This window comes from Barbatula barbatula (assembly GCF_947034865.1).
Source record: "Barbatula barbatula genome assembly, chromosome: 24".
NCBI classification, from domain to species: domain Eukaryota; kingdom Metazoa; phylum Chordata; class Actinopteri; order Cypriniformes; family Nemacheilidae; genus Barbatula; species Barbatula barbatula.
Genome location: NC_136787.1, coordinates 12,498,435 through 12,516,050, shown reverse-complemented (window position 1 = coordinate 12,516,050; position 17,616 = coordinate 12,498,435). Strand labels below are relative to the sequence as shown.

The 17,616-nt window shown below is 39.6% G+C and overlaps 1 protein-coding gene across 1 annotated transcript in view; it reads left to right on the top strand.

Moving 5' to 3' along the window:
* Positions 1–1,069: 1,069 nt before the first annotated feature.
* auts2a (activator of transcription and developmental regulator AUTS2 a) overlaps positions 1,070–17,616 on the top strand; it is a 263,341-nt gene continuing 246,794 nt past the window's right edge. Inside the window, exons 1-2 of the mRNA XM_079448862.1 lie at positions 1,070–1,369; positions 3,263–3,978. Of these exons, the coding sequence (XP_079304988.1) occupies positions 3,703–3,978 (276 nt within the window). The 5' untranslated portion in view covers positions 1,070–1,369; positions 3,263–3,702. The remainder of the gene's footprint in view (positions 1,370–3,262; positions 3,979–17,616) is intronic.

Genomic DNA, 17,616 nt, shown 5'->3' with positions numbered 1-17,616 from the left:
CACATTAGTGTCTGTTAGGAGAAAGTGTATCCGTACACAGAAGGTTCATTGATTCGTGTTTTAGAAAGCATTCAAAAGAATACAAAAATCCAGGCAATGATTTTAGTTGCAGTACATGCATGCTTTACACTGATTCATCAACAGTGTGATTCAACGGATGTGACTCAGTTGGATTTGGGAGAAGTTAAAAGCCAGTTGAGTCATAAACCCTATTTTGTTTACAATATGCACTTGTTCAGACTTTAGTGAGTGAGTTGAGCTGGCTGCGTTGATCCATTCATTATTTCATTGTCACATTAGTACAATTAGTGCTACAAAAGGTTCTTCACCATGAGGCCATAGAAGCATTTTTGGTTCCTCAAAGAACAGTTCAGTCAAAGGGTCTTAAAAACAATTTCTTTCATACCTTTTTATAAACGAAATACATGTTTTTCACTTAAAGGACCGTTAAGGTTCCTCGGATGTTAGTGATGTGGAACCATATGTAAAAATGGCTCTTGTGTGTTCTTGTAGCACCTTTTATGAGAGAATTGCCTACTAGGAGCAAGTGTCCTGTTATACAAAGGCCCACTGATGCTTGTTAAAACAAATACAAATATACTGTAACTGCATCAATCATCCACGGAAATTTGTAGTAAAACCACAGTCTTCACAAGTTGACCACGGTTTCACCGCGTAACCGCAGTTTAGCAATGGTACGCTATTTGTTATAAAACCACAGTCTTCACCAATTTACCACGGTTTCACCGCATAACTATAGTTTTGCCACGGTAGGCTATTTGTAGCAAAATATGGGAAAACAGATAGTAAGCAAACTGCCGAGAACCACGCTTCACTTTTGTTCTAGAATAAAACAGTGGTTGATTTTCGATGTATTCAATGCAAGACCATGCGCAATGGTTTTAATTTTTTACCAAGCCTACTAAGAATGGATGATATGACGAATGACATTTTCCTTTCAAAGAGAGACCGCTTTTAACCAAGAGGGCTACTAGGGTTTAAAAGCGGTGCACTATATGCGCCGAGGAAGCGGATCGCCTGTAAAGCGGCACTGCGGCAGCACTGTATCAATGCGCCGTCCCCGCTCGCTCCGGGATCCTGAAGCACGGACTCGCGGAGAGGAGCAGCGTCGCTTCCTCGCAGGATTTATTTGTTTGTTGAAAGAATTTCTCTTTTGTCTTTTTTTCCAAAGAATCTCGCTTTCCGGATGACGACGGCTCGTCCGCACGTCTTTTCTCCGCTCGCCAGCCGTTGCGTGCGTTGGTTTTGTCCTGCAGGCTTTGTGTTTTGGAGGATCTAGAGCTGGAGAAGGAGGCAGTGCCAGGCGCTGCTGCTGCTGCTGCTGCTGCTGTGGGCTGGACCGGACACGGTGCGTGAGATTTACTGACCAAGAGAGAGAGGGGGAGACAAAAAGCTCAGCGAGTGAGCGTGATATCCAACACGAATAGAGCAGTGGGAGTCTTGAATAGATTAAAAAGCATTAAGGTGTTTGGTGCGAGTGTGCGCATGGAGTGCCAGCGCAGGGTATCATCAGGTTAAAGGAATATGTGGTTGGAAATGGCTTTGTGATAACAGCCCACCTGGACTATTGATCCGGCTGTTGGACAGATGTTACTGGGATGCGTGTGGAGAAAGTCAAGTTCGGATTGAAAAGCTGATGTGCGGTGTTATGCACTTGGTTGGGGATTTGGAAGCGGATGTAGGTTGATGCGTGTCAGTGAAGTTTAAGTTGATGGCTGCCTATGATGTCATAACGTGGCCGCTGTAGGTGTTTGTGTCATTTGCTGGATTGTCAGTTGATTGTTCTCTGTGATGTCACGATGTAGGGTTGTGTGTCATTTAATTAAGTTTCATGTGGTTGTCTGTTATGTCTTAATGTAGTGTAGTTGCAGTATGCATTTGATCAAGTTTTTAAACGATGTCATTAGTTATGTGATGTGGGTGTTTGTGTCATATTATGAATCGTGGGTTGATTGTCTATGATGTCATTGTACAGTACTGTAGGTCTTTATGTCAGTTGGTGATGTTTGAGTTGGTTATCTAGTATGATGTCATTATAATATACACTGGAGTCTGTCATTTGATTAATTTTGAGTTGGTTATCTATGATGTCATTATAATATACATATAATGTGTAATATAATATACATTATAATATGTAATATCTATGATGTCATAATTTATGTGTTTGGGTGTGTATGGAATTTTTTGAATTTTCAGTTGATAGGATGTCATTATATAGTTCTGTGGGTCTAAGTTGGTTGTTTATGTTTGTCATAATGTACAGTTGCTGAAGTTTGAATTGGTGGTCTGTAATGTCATAATATACAGTAGTTGCCATATGCTTTTGTCATTTATTGAAGCTTTAGCTGGTATCTATGATGTCATAATATACAGTCATTGCTGTCTATGTCATTTGTTAAAGTTTGAGTTGGTTGCTGTGATGTCATAATGTAGCTACTGTTGGTGGGTTATTAATGCATATTAATGCATCATTTTTTTATCACTGCTAGATGCTAGTGCATTCGAAATGGTCCATTGTGTAACAATTAATTCATAAAGTACACAATTTCTACAGTCTCTTAATAACTACAAGTGCATAAAATCTGCGTAAAAAAATATAAAAGCATGATAAGAAAATGTATGTATTATAACTTTAGATCAAGTGTTGCATTTTACACCACAGGGCAACTCCCAAAAGTATGTCATGTCCGCTAACTTAGAATTAAGTTGAAGTCTTTTGAACATGTTTTAATAATATAGCTACCATAGGTGTCGAGGTAGGTTGGTAGCATGAGGATGATGTGATAATGTGGATGTTTACAGTTGGTGTGAAGGCATCAGCGGGCTTCTAAAATCAGACTGATGACATTTTGATTTCGATGCACAGTAGTTGAATGGCTTAAGGAAAATGTCACAGGTTTGTGGTATCATTTTTTTTATATACACCATGAAGACATTCTTTATAATTGACTAAATAGCTTTGGCTTTCTGTCATGAAACTGCACGATCTAGGCAGACTGGAATATGAAAGTGACTTTAGTCATTGTGGAATTAGATCAAAAAGAAGGAATCCTGAAATGATCTCAAGGTTAGAGTACAAATGGGTTGTGAAAATTGTTTCATTCTTAGGGCCAATTTCTGCATGATGTTTTCCTATACATAGTTAAGGCTGGGAATTCCGGGGGTTAATGTATTTTCCAGCAGTAAGCTCACACTGAGATTGTTTCAAACGTCTGCTCTTTATCTTTTTGCCTTGCAGGATGGGAAGGTGTCAGACTGCACTTAACAGAAGGTCAGTTCAGTGAAGACAACCATGTGGAGACCTGTTACAGCTCTGTTGGAAGACACTTCAAGTCATCTGCCAGTTTGTATCACCTAAACTAGGGAAGTTGGGCTACTTTTTAGTTCGGTGGCAATCAGCAGGATTAGGTTTCGGCTGTCTGTGCTTGTGGATGTATGCATTTATCTATCGGGAATCTCATGTGCACATTCAAACAAAGCACCAAAACCTCACCTGAGCTTGGGATTTGGATAATTGCACTTCTTTCCCTGGAGTACAATAGTTGAGCGTTCACATACAGGTGTTTCTTGGGAATTGGGAGTTTTCACTGAAAGGCTTTCAGATCTGCAGCCAGTACCAGCAACGGCTGAGAGCCTCCAGGCAGAAAGTGTTCAGCTGTGAGTGTGTCATCTGGTGAAATGGATGGCCCGCCACGGTGCAGCGTGATCCGGAAAAAGCGGAAGTCTCGGTCCGTGCGAGACCACAAGCGAATGTCTAACGGGATCCGGAAAAACCATGTCCGGGGCTCCGTGCGTCGATTCTCCTCGGATTCCGAGAGGGATGACGGCACCAATCCCACCTCTTCCTCACGACCAAGGCCACCGAGGAGGAAGAGGAAGGAGTCTACCTCAGCAGAGGAAGACATCATTGATGGATTCTCTATATCAGGATTTATAACGTTGGAAGCGCTTGAGGTAAGAGGCTGAAATAGTTTTTTCGACTGCTGTTTAGTTTGGCTGTGAATCGCTTGCTGTAATGAGAGGTTTATCGTTGTCGAGAGGCTGCTTCTTTATGGACTTGGGTCTGTTTGCACAACATTGGATTTGCTTTTGTTTTTCTGTGGCGTGGTTGTGATTCAAGCAGACATGGCTTAATTTCTGCCAAAGATGTAGTTTTGGATGGATTGCTCATATTTTGGAAAGGCTGGTTTTTGTAGTATGATGCTTGAAGAAGTAGATTTTACTTTAGTTTCAGTTCTATTTATAGAAAGGTCTCAGCTTTTGAATTAGAAACATTGTGCATAATGATATCTTCTCATATCTTCTCATTCTTTAATAAATGGTCAGAATACTGTATTTTTACATCTTCCTGTAAAGCTGCTTTGAAACAATGCACCATTGTAAAAAGTGCTATATAAATAACATTTTTGAATTTATAATGGAGTTAAATCTTTCACAATTTACTTTTAACATTATTGTATTAAAAACGTTAATCTTTATTATGTGTACAACGGACAGGTGTGTGGGTATAGTATGAATAAAAAACGCTGGGTTATTTTCAACCCTGCATTAGGTAAAAAAGGAACAAACCCAGACGTTGGGTTAATATTCACAGAAAGATTTGACCCAGCAATGGGTTAAAACAACCTGATCTCATGGAAACTCGTAACTATTTTATGAGGTACATTCGCACAATATAAACCGTACATTGGGATTCGTACAATGTGAATTGTACCAAAGCGTACGATTATTAGAAAAAGCTATTCTTGAGGCTCTTCCCTAAGCCCCCCTAAATCTGAAAGCAGATTGTACTTAAGCGTGTGAATAAGATTGTACAATTTCATACGAATTAGTCACCTTGTAAAATAGTTATGAATTGCTGTGAACTTTTTGGGTTAAAATAACTCTGTATAGGTTAATTAATAACAACCTTACCCTTGGGTTCGTTCGTCCCATTTTGAGCCAACACTTGGGTCGAAAATTATCCAGCAATTTTGTGTACAGTGTAGAGACAATTAAACAATGATTGGCTTTCATTTCCACTCGCACATCTCAATAGTATTATCCAAAGTACATGATATTTGATGGAATACATCCAAATCCCCGCCCTTGCATTATACATGACAATAAATGTATAACTGTAAAGTTATGACTACTGCTTTTTTTGGTCTTGACGGTACATCTGTGGAGTCATCCTGACTCTTAGCCTGACAGTGTTGTACGACAAAGCCCTGCACGCTTTACCCACACACCCCCTACAGATGCTTTTGCATTGTGTTATATGTTCGCTAAAGTAATCTGTGAAAGGAGCCCGTCTGCAGCTTATGCTGTCACGCCAGTGCCACGAACCGCCGGCGCGGTTCTCCGGGGGTGACATCCCATTCACCGCTCTTCACTGTTCTGAGATCTGTGACTCACAACCGCCCCCTGTGCTCTCTCGTCTTGCTCCATTTAGAACCTCACAGAGCAGTAGCATAAAGACTAGGTAGATCTGGCAGAAGTGTCAGCGATAAGCTTCATTCTCATTCATCCATTGTGCGAATTAGTGAGTATTTGCAGGTTTTATTAATTTACTACAGATTTTGTTGGAGTGCATGTTAAGTTTGTTTATATCTTTTTAATTAATGTCTAATATCTGTTATTTTGCAAATATATTTGGCTTTTCGATGACCTCCAATTGTATTATTTTTTACATATGAATTGAATGCACATATGTGGTTATATAGGGCAAATGAGCGATTATTTATCTAGACAAGTGTTAGGTAATCACATTTGTATATTTGTTTGTCACAGCCAGCCGTACTTTTTATAGCTCTATCTCATACACCTTTATCATATTGAGTTTGTTTCCCAGACAGGGGTTAAAGGGATAGTTCGTAATTTTGTCAAAATTTACTCACTCTCTTGTCATTTTAAACCTGTGTGACTTGTGCTTCTGCAAAACACAAAAGATGAAATTTTGAAGAATGTTGGTAAACAACAACCATTCCCCATTCACTTCTATTGCATGGACACAAAACCAAGACCAAGGACCAAGAGTTTTCCGTTACCAACATTACTCAAAATATAATTTGTGTTCTGCAGGAGAAAGAAAGAAATTACATAGGAGTGAGTGAATGAAAACAGATTACACTGACATATCTTAAAATACATCAGTGTGATTGTTATGTCTCAAAATGCACACCATTAATGTTTTATTTTTCTAGGGCACGTTTATAAAAAGTCCTCATTTATCAAAAGCCTTTCAGAATAACCGAAGCCTGTCTGGGAAACCCCATTATGTTTAAGCAGTCTCTTTCTACATTTCAGATAGAATTTGTCCTTAGTTAGGCTAGAAGTGCTTTAAGAATTTGTATCCCAGCCTGACACATTATAAACAAACTCGTTTTGCTCCCGTGATCAGTCTCGCTCGTATGGAAGTGAGCCTTCAGCGCTGGGTATTTATTAATGCTGCTTCACGCAGAAGCGATTGGCATAAGAGAGCGTGTGTTACACCACTTTGAGAAATTACTAAATCATCAGGCCTGGCCTTCCACCCCCACTCGATCGCCGAGAACAAAATAGTTGCAACGTAATCATTTCAAACACCCCCTCCCTCATATGCCCCCGCATCGCCAATTCAATAATACTTAATGCCTGCGCCACTGGTGCCCTAAAACCACTTTATGTGATCATTGTGTTGTAAAGCTCTGAGCTCATTTGATTGAGAACAGCAGTCGTCCTGCCCGCTTTTCCCCGGTGCATTGATCCACTCGTAAGAAAACAGTTAAGTCAATGTAAATAATACTAATGTCCTAGCCCGCGCCTGTCACAAACAAGGCTTTTGTTGCAATCAAAATGCATTTTCTGATCATAATACGGAAAAAATCGAACGTCTCGTTTTTCTGCCTTCAACAGAGTTGTGTTCTCCGCTTTAGCCGAATTGACGGTGTTAAGTACCGAGTTAATGATTTCAGACTTGGCTTTTATCTCGCACAAATATTTACGCTGCCTGCAGTAACTCAGATGCTCAAAAATACTTTTCAGTTTAGACATCAGTTTACAGATTTCAGAAAGAGACAGAAAAAAGATGAACGATCCAGAGTGAGAGCCCGCCATGCCAAGCTGTAGATGGTTGAAAGAGGAAATTAGGTCATGGCCGGAGGAGGGGTTGGCATGGGGCCCAGAGGGGCACATCTTTCGTCTGTTTTCGCCTAACGCCGCAACAAGACAAAAAGCATTCTGACAGGTTGTTATTCCTTTGGTACGTGGATGAAGCATCAATTCGGAAAATGGTATTTGTTAGGATTTCAGTAAAGCATGTTATTCATTGCATCCGATATGAATCGTCTCCCTGTAGTATTTCATGAGGCACAGTGAGTTTAATTGTAGGTTTTGTTGGATGACATCTTTAAATGTTAAGTGTGTGAAATAAAGACTTCTTGGACACCATCTCCCATAGGTTTGACGAACAGAAAGTCCCGCCTGTTGCAGGATGTGAGTATATAAACAACCGCATGACGAAGAAGTATAATCCAATGGAGTTTAATGATTCTACACAAAAAACAGGAGTAAACACAAATGCATCATAAGTCAAAACTGGATGAACTTATTAACAGAACAGAAGCGAGGTCAAACGAGACCGGGCGAACAGAACCAATAAAGTGTCCATACTGTTACACCGCCCCAAATTTCGCCAATTTTCTCTATGGTTCGCTAGTTGGATTTGGAAAACAAATACGATAATGTTTTAAAGTAATTCTTTGCTTTTATAGGTGATCGACAGATGTCAGGAAGAGCACACACTGAGTCAGGACTCGGGTCGCCCCAAGGCGCTACTGTATAATATATATCCATGTAGCTTTACAACGGTTACAGGGTTTGTTGAAATCACTCTATACCGTATTAAAGAGAATAATTTAACCTCTAAAAACAACAACGGTACAGTTCACTTGTTAAAGTTTTATCTTCATACACATTTTAAGCAGTTATTTCTGAGTTTGTAGATGAAAATTGTTGAGTTTTCATGAAGCAAGGCAAGAAGTGCATTTTTCTTTGTGTATTGTGATGGTGTCAAATGCGCTATGACAGAACTGCCTTCTTGGCAGAACTAAGAGAGAGGGTATAGATTTTCTGAGCTGTGATTGTCTGCATGGTGTTTGAGAGAGAGAGAGAGAGATGTGAAGAATTGATTACACTCCTCATTGAATAGAATAGTGTTGCACTGAGTGTGTTGTCATTACGTGTCTGTCTAGTTAAAATCACACATACAAACAATAATGTCATAAAAATGATATAAGGTTGGCCAGGGAGAATGCAGAAACACTGCTTTTTCATCTTAAATAGTAATTTTATTCATGACTGGTACACTTCTTCTTGGTAGCATCTCTGAATATTTCCATGTCGCTTTTTAAAGGATTCAGTTAATTTCATCAATTACAATGCTGATATCCACTCATGGCAGTGACAGGCATTCATTTAGACCTCATTTGAATCTGTCAAAATATGATGTGTGACGTGCATTAATATACTGCAGGAAGAACCATGAGTGACACATCAAATATAACGTGCTGTCACTCCAAGGCATGCCAAATGATGCCAATGGATCATGCTCTAGCAACGGTTTATACATTACTATGTCACGGTTTTGTTGAATGCCCCTTAAAGGGTAGTTCACCCAAAAATGTAAATGTTTTAATAATTTTTTGCCATCAAAACTGTATATAATTCTTTGTTGAACACAAAGAAAGATACTTTAGGAACTAAACAGTTCTGGGGCACCATTGACTGTCATAGTAGTTTTTTCCCTATGGAAGTCAATAGTGCCCGAGAATTCTGCCAAATTTCTTTTTTGTGTTCAGCACAATAAGACAATTTATATAACTTCTGGGTGAGAATTTCAGAATTTCCATTTTTGGATGAACTATCCCTTAAATCTGTAGTATTATATTTTCAGGTACTTAAGTTTATAGTTTTATAGTTTTAATACGGGGAATTCTAGCCACGGTCGGGTGCACAGGTGTCTATTATTAAAGCAAATATCAAGCAGAAATCAATACTCTATAATGTGTTTGTGCCCAGGGGCCCGATCTGCTTTGTAAACCATTCAAATAGTTCAAAATGTCTCATTAATTTTCAATGTTTACTCTCATTTCTGCTCTATTAAAAACAATTATGCAATTATTAAAGATATCAGACATGAGGCATCTTGAGAGGCATTTTTAAACTAAATAACACTTATTTAATCAAGGATGACAAAGTAAAGGTGCATTCGACTCTGAAAGGTAATTGAATTAAAAGGTCCACAAGTTCAATGAGGGTTAATCATTTTTAAGGCTTTGATCCGCTATTGGCAGTGTCAGTATGACAGCTGTACGTGTTATCACCCCATCATGTATCCAGGTGGGACAGCTGACACACCGGCATGGGAGTGCCTGGACACATGTTGCCTAAATGACACAGACAAACATATGTTAATGTTAATATTATGGTCATATCCAGGTGCCGTAACGGCACACAGGCAGCAGCTGGAGTAATAGTCAGAGTGTGCAGGAGGGCTGTTAACCACAGTAAATGTTTGCTCTGGTGTTTAAATGGTGTGGCAAGAATCCCATCAATGACCCAACGAGGGTGTGCGGAGGGGATAGTGCGCTGTGTGCAAGTGTGTGAGTCAGCGCTCCCTCTGAACTCTCTTAACATCTGCTCACTGATACGCACTGATGCCTTTGTAGCCGTTAATTAAATGCGACAAAAAATGGTTAAAAATGTTAACGGTTTTAAAAACGTTAAAGCGCATGCAAACCCACCCGGACTTGCCGTGATATGTTAGGCGAATTGAACAGCATAACCTATTCGAGAATAGCTTATGCTGTTGGTCAACGGCGGACAGTTTGTTCTGATGTTTTTTTAGGAACCAAGAAAATGCTTTGAAAGAAATGTACTGTATCTTTGGTGTGTTTGGTAAGTGCACTTAACATGTAAAATCAGCATAAAACAAAAGTAAGCGATTTTTTTTTTTCACTAACATGACCAAATGTAGGCAGATTTTAATGTTTTCAGCGACATGTTGCTGGAGTGGAGGGGCAAAAAGGAGACCCCAATAGCCCCCCCTTAACTCCTGACAGGAAGAGAAAATGTTTACGTTGTATGATTAAAGATTATGAGGCTGCATAAATAAAAAAAATATGAATTGCACAGATAAATCACTTATAAAAACACTGTAATATTCCATAAAAATTAATAGTCAATTTTGATTTCATGGTGACTTTAAAGTGCAGTCTGCTGAATTTGAAGCGTCATTTATGTCCATAGCACAAGCGATGGATGAAGAGTAAAAAAGTAAAGGATTAATAATGAATAAAAAGCTAAATAGCAATTCAAATTTTTAAGCTCTTTCTTTGACAGTAAATGTAAACAATGTATCAAACACCAGCATAATAAAAGCCTACTGTCTATCCTAAATGCCTCGAGGTGTAGCTGGAAAAAATCAAGTCTGCAGGGAAAAGATACGCTGCCCCAACTCGCAGCGTTAATGCTTGGGCAAATTACATTTTTATTCAGATATAATTGGCTTGCCTGACTAGGTTTATAATAATACATCTGCCATGTCTGTGAGTTGCTATCCAGTGGGCCATCACTCATTTTTCATTATCTCTGTTCTCGCGTATGGAGGAAGCGAAGACAAATGTTTGCCGAAGATGAATTGAAAATGGAATCACTGAGACCCTCCATGCATTCTTGTATGTGGTATCAGACGGCTCTTCATCTAACTAAGCATGTCAGCAGATTTTACAAACAGCTTCATACTCCTGGAGACCATATCAGAACCTTGGTTTCTTCCTCTTAACTTTCTTCTGGTCTTCCTCTGCTTCACTTGATATTAGAAACAAAGTTGAAAGCAACGGTTAAGCCGGACTCCGATGCATATTTCAATACATTTTCTAGTTTTCTGATGTTAAATCTGCCGTTGTCGGGGTACATGAGACCAGAGACGACCAGAGGAGGTTAAGGGTGGTCTCCCCTCCGCTTTATCTCTCATTCTCTGCTTTCTCACTTTCTCTCCCCTTGTCCTTTTCTCTCCTTCCGCAGCTCTTTTCCTCCTCAGAGATTAAATGTCCTTCTAGTAATGTCCCAAACTGTAATTTCCGGCTGTTGAATTGTGTGTTGTTGTTGGCTGGAAACCGAGCTGTTTTCCCCCCACACACCATATGAAGCGACTCTGTTTGGCTTGATTTTATATCTTGTAGCGATTAAGATCTTACAGTATTTGAAACTACAGACATTTAACATTTTAAAGTAGCGTCACACCATAGATTTCATTCCAGTGTATGTGTGCATGAAAACATGGAAACTCAAAGGCTGGCTTTAAATAGACTGTCTTTTTCTGCCTTTTTAGTGATGGCTCTGACAGATGCATCTTTATGTTTGTACACATGAAATAAAAATACAAGTATGTTACAAGCATGTGGGACAACAGTTAAAGGGACAGTTTACTCAAAATTAAAAGTATATTTACTCATCCTCAAATCTGGATAAATGTCTTTGTTCTGATGAACACAGAGAAAGACATTTAGAAGAAATAACCAAACCGTTCTCTTTTAAACCGTGTCTGGAAGCACCCACATTGCATCGGCAACAGCCGTTGTCGCATCTCTCCGAACATCTTTAGCTCTAGTGAAAACTCTCATCAACACTGTAGGGTGACTCTCAGTGTGAACGCTCTTCTTAATGTTTTCTTTAGAATCTAAATTCAGATTTGACTCTTCAACAGTGCATGAATCTACTTTCACCAAAACCGCTGCTCTGAAGCCATCCGTTGTTTCTGTTTTCTTGGATCTCGTTTTGGATTAGCTTTTTAGTATTTAGCTTCTTGTTTGTACCGACCCTTGCTGTTTATTTCAATGCTTAACAGCCATCCTCCTTAAATGCCATATTTCTGGCTGCTGAATAATGCATGAGGAGCAGTTTAGAGGCCTAGTGAGTTTGTGCATGGTGGGAGAGTAATGAGCAAGCCTTGTTTCTAATGGCAGGATTTGCCTTGGCAAGATGTTTTATGTGCTAATTGAATTGCAGAGCTGAGGAACGTTTTGGAGTCATTGGAGTGGACAGAAGTCATGTAGTGATGTGACTACAAATATGAGGGTGTGTGTGTACATGTGCTGGAGAAATCTGTGAAGCACCACTTTGGAGGCTGAAATGTGTACACAGAGTTTGGAGATTCAAAGTGAGTTGGAATTGAAATATGTCACTGTTTGTCAATGTCCAGTCTAGATATCAGATGGTATATGTTGGATTGACTGTAGGTACGGAGGGTCCTGCACTGCGATGAGCTGAATCTACTTTATTTAGTTGTGGACAGTGTGGAACTAAAAACCTGTCATTATTTATTAACCATCATCGTTTAAACCTGTGAAACACAAAAGAAGATATTTTGAGAAATATCTGTTTTTGTTCTTGTCCATACAGTGAAAGTTAATAGGGTCCAGTGTTGTTTGGGTACCAGCGTTCTTCAAAATATCATCTTTTGTGTTCTACAGAAGAAAAATGAAATGAGGGTGAACAAATTATGAAATATTTTTATTTTATTTTAAGGTAAACAGTCTCTTTGGATAAGTGTGTCCCAAACTTCTTCAGGCACAAAGCGCAAGCTCCATTTTTCTAAATCTCAACATAACAAACATTAAACTCGCTCCAGAACACATAAAATAACACTTAATTTCAACATTTAACCTCCTCATTCAGCTCCGAGAATTATTCATGCAGTCCTGGCGCAAATGGATTAAGTAAACTTCTATTTTGTGAATTTAAATGGATTGCACTCAGTAAAATGAAATTGCGATGGAACACGTTGAAGAATTTGTCTTGCATTAGCTGATTTTATTTAAGTAAATTGAGCAAGCAGGAAAAATCTTTTTGTGTATGCCTTTCTAGACGAAGAATACAGTCTGTATGGAATGAAGAGTTTGTGCTTTTAGACGGTGCGTGCAAGTCATTTCGGTGGCGGTGTTGTTTTTTTTCTTTTTCTTCATGGGGGCATTTGAAAGCACTTCACTCCGAGAGCTCAAGAGATGAAATCTACTGTCATTCAGAGACACACAAACTCTCTCTCTCTCTGTCTCAGCTGGATGGCTCCCTGCAGACAGCCTTATTTGTTCCAGAAGATCTGTTTTTTTCCTCTCCGGCTCGAGTTCAGCTTGCTGTAGGAAGCGAAGGTTGCAGCGTGGGGTCAAATGTATCTAGCTGGGGTTAAGGCTTGGTCTGATCATAAGGAGTTATTTTCAGCTGTCTCTGTAACAGCAATTTACACTGGTTTCACAAGCTATTATGTGCTTTGTGTGGCTAGATAACATACAGGCATTGCTTTTACACCGAACCTCTTCAGACAGATTACAGAGTGTCATGAGTTCTTATACTTCAGTAACAAAAAACAAGGAACGATACCAGTCTTTCTGTAGCATCTGTTCCTATAGAAGTTTCAGCGGCAACAACAAAAACGAACGTCATGTTGCACAAACTTACCTTCTGGTAGACCTCCGAAAAAAATCAATAAATGGGGGCCTGTGTCACATACACTGTAGTTTCTGTGAGTATTCTCATTGACAACCAAACACCGTGTGATCGACACCCTCACATCAAATGAGTGTTTTTCTAACTACCAAGTGTGACCTGGAAGCATTCGCGCAACTTTTTTACACAAGGCCGCAGTGAAGTTAACACGCAATGTGAAACGCACACTCCCGTTTGATAGTGATGGATTTACTGGGAGATGTAAACTGGGTCAGAATTAACGTAGAAAGACACACTGAAGAGCTGTTAGGAGCCTAGGCAAATTCCTTAAATGTTTTCATAACATAGGTCTGTGATTTGTTGTCATCCCCTGAGACCGTCGGGTAAAACCCTCGGTTAAATGTTGCGATAAGATCTGTGTCACATAAATCGCTCTGTTCTATGTTTGTAAAGTTTAAATTGAACGAATTATCAACGTTTAATCCAACTCTCAGTATTTACTTCCGTCATGTGTAAACAGATTTTCACATCTGAATGCTCTGCGCTCAAGGCTGAATACAATATATACAATCCTTTAATGTTTAGTTCATAAACGTCCATCCGTCTCTCACACCCTCCCCGTTTTGATTTATCTAGTCGTGTAGGATTCAGCAAATGATTCATGATAATGTGTATGAATCAGCCGCATCTGAGTTAACACCTGCGGACATTTCCCAGATCATTGTATTGTTTTTGTATCATTTAATCAATTCACCTTTATATGATATAAATGAACTGATATGAACGTACATCTGTAATTGCAGACTGCCGTCAACTCTATTTGCAAACCAATAGAAAGACTCTTGATAAGTAGGCTATATAAGAGCTCTGTTATTGTGTGGAAGCATTTGTCATAGTCGTATAGTTAATGTGTTGATGGTCATGACGATTACTGAATGTTAGTTCAGCCTGGTTAGATTCATAATATAGATTTCAGTCTCTAGGTTACGCTGCCATTATGATGAAAGCTTGTGAAAGTATCATCCTGAAATGTATAGAGATTGTGAGGGTTTTTAGGCCCTGTGTGTTTTTTTACATACTTTATTGTGTTAAATGCGATTTTTATATGTCATGTTATTTTCTCTACTGTAAATATGTTTTACAACCATTTTCCTCTAAATGTGTATTATTACAGAATAAATTTGAGCTATCTATCGATAGAAATGCAGTATAATACACATAGCTATGTCTTCAGAGGTGTTTAAAGAGCTTACACAATAAAGCGTTACGTTTTTATTACATACGAATGAGCTATTTCTATCTACATACACCGCGGGTCCCCTTGCATGTAATTCGGCATGTTCTGTCAGCCGTCGTGGTGTTTCGAAAGGGAGGAGGAGGGGTGAAGTATGCGGTTGGTTGCAATTCGCAACCTTGCCGCCAGATATTACTGACCGGACCTTTTAAATATCATCTTTGTGGAAAGAACACACAAAACAAGATATGTTGGAGAACATTGGTAACCAAGCAATACTGTCCCCCATTTACTTCCATTGTATGGACACAATACCACAAAGACATTTCTCAAAATATCTTCTTTTGTGTTCTACTTAAGAAAGTCATATCCACGTTTATAATGACATGAGGGTGAATACAATTCTGACAGACTTTTTTGGGGTACACTGTTGGGGTACTTTACGAGGGGCTTTCCTACTCACTACCACGTACAGCTTGAGCTCTCTTGGCTTATTCGTGTAGTTAAACACTACCGAGATGTGTTCAGTGTACACTATGTCACAACATCGTGCTTCCTGCGAGGCGTGACATGAAAACGGGGCCGGGAGAGCGTGAGGTGTCAGCGGGCGAGAGAGAGAGCCTGCAGCTGTGCTGAGATCAGATGCTAACCGTACAGATGACAGCACAAGCTGTTATTAAGTATCGGGAATAAAAGTCTTTACCGTCGCAGAAGAGGATCAGCAGTGGCTGACAAACGTGTTCAGGAGCGCCACAGAGTCTCTCTCACGCACACACACATATACACAAACCGCATTAACCAACACCAAAAATCCACTCTGTCATGACAGGATTCAAAAAAGAAGTTTTGCGGATTTAGAGCGTCAGATTCGTCTCTGCTATTCATTAAAAATGAACTGTTGTAAAAACATCAGTTGACTGCTGGAACCAAACCCAATAGAGATCAGGTAGAAGTTCAAAATATGTCTTCAATTATTTAAGAGAAAATATTGGTACACCCTTTTAAGATCATCTTACAGATTTGTATCACAATATCCCATGTGATCCTATTTCTTCGGACACTCAAAAACTGTATGTCTTGTCTGCGCTGATAGCCCTGCGGTTAGTGCGCCGAGATAAAGTGCCAGTGCACTTGGGGCCCGACCTGAGTTTGACTCCTGTCGCGAGCGTCATTTGCCGGTCCCTCTCCCCTGTCTCTATATCCAACGCTTTCCTGTCTGCTCTCCACCTTCCTATGGTATTAAAGGCAACCCCCCACAATTCTGTCATCATTTACTCACCTGCTTGTCCTTTAAAACCTGTATGATTCACTTTCTTCTGCAGAACACAAAAGGAGATATTTTGAAGAATGTTGGCAACCGAACAATGCCCATTCACTTCTATTGTATGGACACAAAAATCTAAGCAATTTCTTCCACATTGAGGGTAACGCCGTGGTTCGGTAACCGAAAAATTCTTTGTCTTAAGAAAAACAGAATGAACACTTTTAAAATGACAATATACCAATAACAAAACACTTGACTTGAAGGTGATTTGGCTTAAAGTAATTGCTAAGAAAATATCTCAAGATGGTTGTGAAAAAAACATCTAGCATCTTTTGTTTCTGTGTGCGGATCTTGGCTTTAGATTTGTTGTTATTGTGTGGTTTAATGGTTCAAATACTTTTGGGGCCACTGCACATGCAGTAGCAGCTTATTCTGACCGATTCGTACCCATAATTCCACACCACAAGACAATTTGTGTTCATAGCCATCTCTATTTTAGCCAGGGGAACAATGCTTTAACACAAAAAATGTTGTCGTTTGGAAAACACTTGCAATGTGTGACAAGCCAAATAACAATAAAGCGCTGACTTGATTTACATTTAAAGCCTTCTTTGGCTTGAAGACATTGCTCAGAGCCAATCTAAACACCCACACTGTTTTTTTACTAGAGTGTTGAAGGACTACGTATGTGAGTGTGAAGTTTGCATTTCTACTACAATGGTTTGTGTCTAGGGCGTCAACACATCATCTCTCTCTTTCCCTCTCTCTCTCTGTCGAAGCAACAATTGTGATCAATCTGACGTCTATCCCGTGACACGTGCTAATAGAAATTGTGTCTTTAATTCCAGGGACCTTCGCAATGAAACACTGTTATAAATGTGAAGCAGTTGAAGCGTTGAGTCCCAGAAACAGGAACACGTCTGGCGCGGCCTGCGCTAGTAAGACTGTTCAGCCTCTGGCATGTGTGTTCTGGGAATAGCGGCGCTCATCATGCTGGTCTGCAGTAAATGAGAGTGGCACTGCGGTTTGCAGGGCGGCTCCTAATGCTGATGTCTCTTGGGGCATGTAATATGATAAGACAGTTTGTTCTCTTTTTTCGTCTTTGTCATGCTGTTGTATGAACGCTTTATTCGACTTGTTGGTGAAATTCAATGCACGTCTCTGTGCTCTTATAATCGCACCCGACTTAATTGCTCATTTGCACCTGTGTTAATGAGTCTTCCTGTCACAGAGAGGAAATGCTGTTTAGGAATCAGATTTCCTTCAGTCAAAGGTGATTTAAGGTTTTATGTAGAGATGTAAGATGATGACTAAATGATGACAGAATTTTGGGATAAACTATCCCTTTAAGAGTCACAAATTATGAAGAATAATGAAAACATTGGAACATCTTGGAAAGAGTAGTGTCACCCGCATATGCGGTGAATATGTCATATTTGTCATATTTGAATATAGTTAGTCCTATTCGAAGCTAAATGATCAAATCTGAAGGTAGCATACAGGATCGGTGCATCCCTAGTAACAGTGGTTACAAAAAGACTCCATTCACTTGTGTTTCGAGTGCGATTCGCGCATCATTTCTTTCTTTAAAATAACATTGTTATCGTGAATTCCTTCGGCCACGGTAACC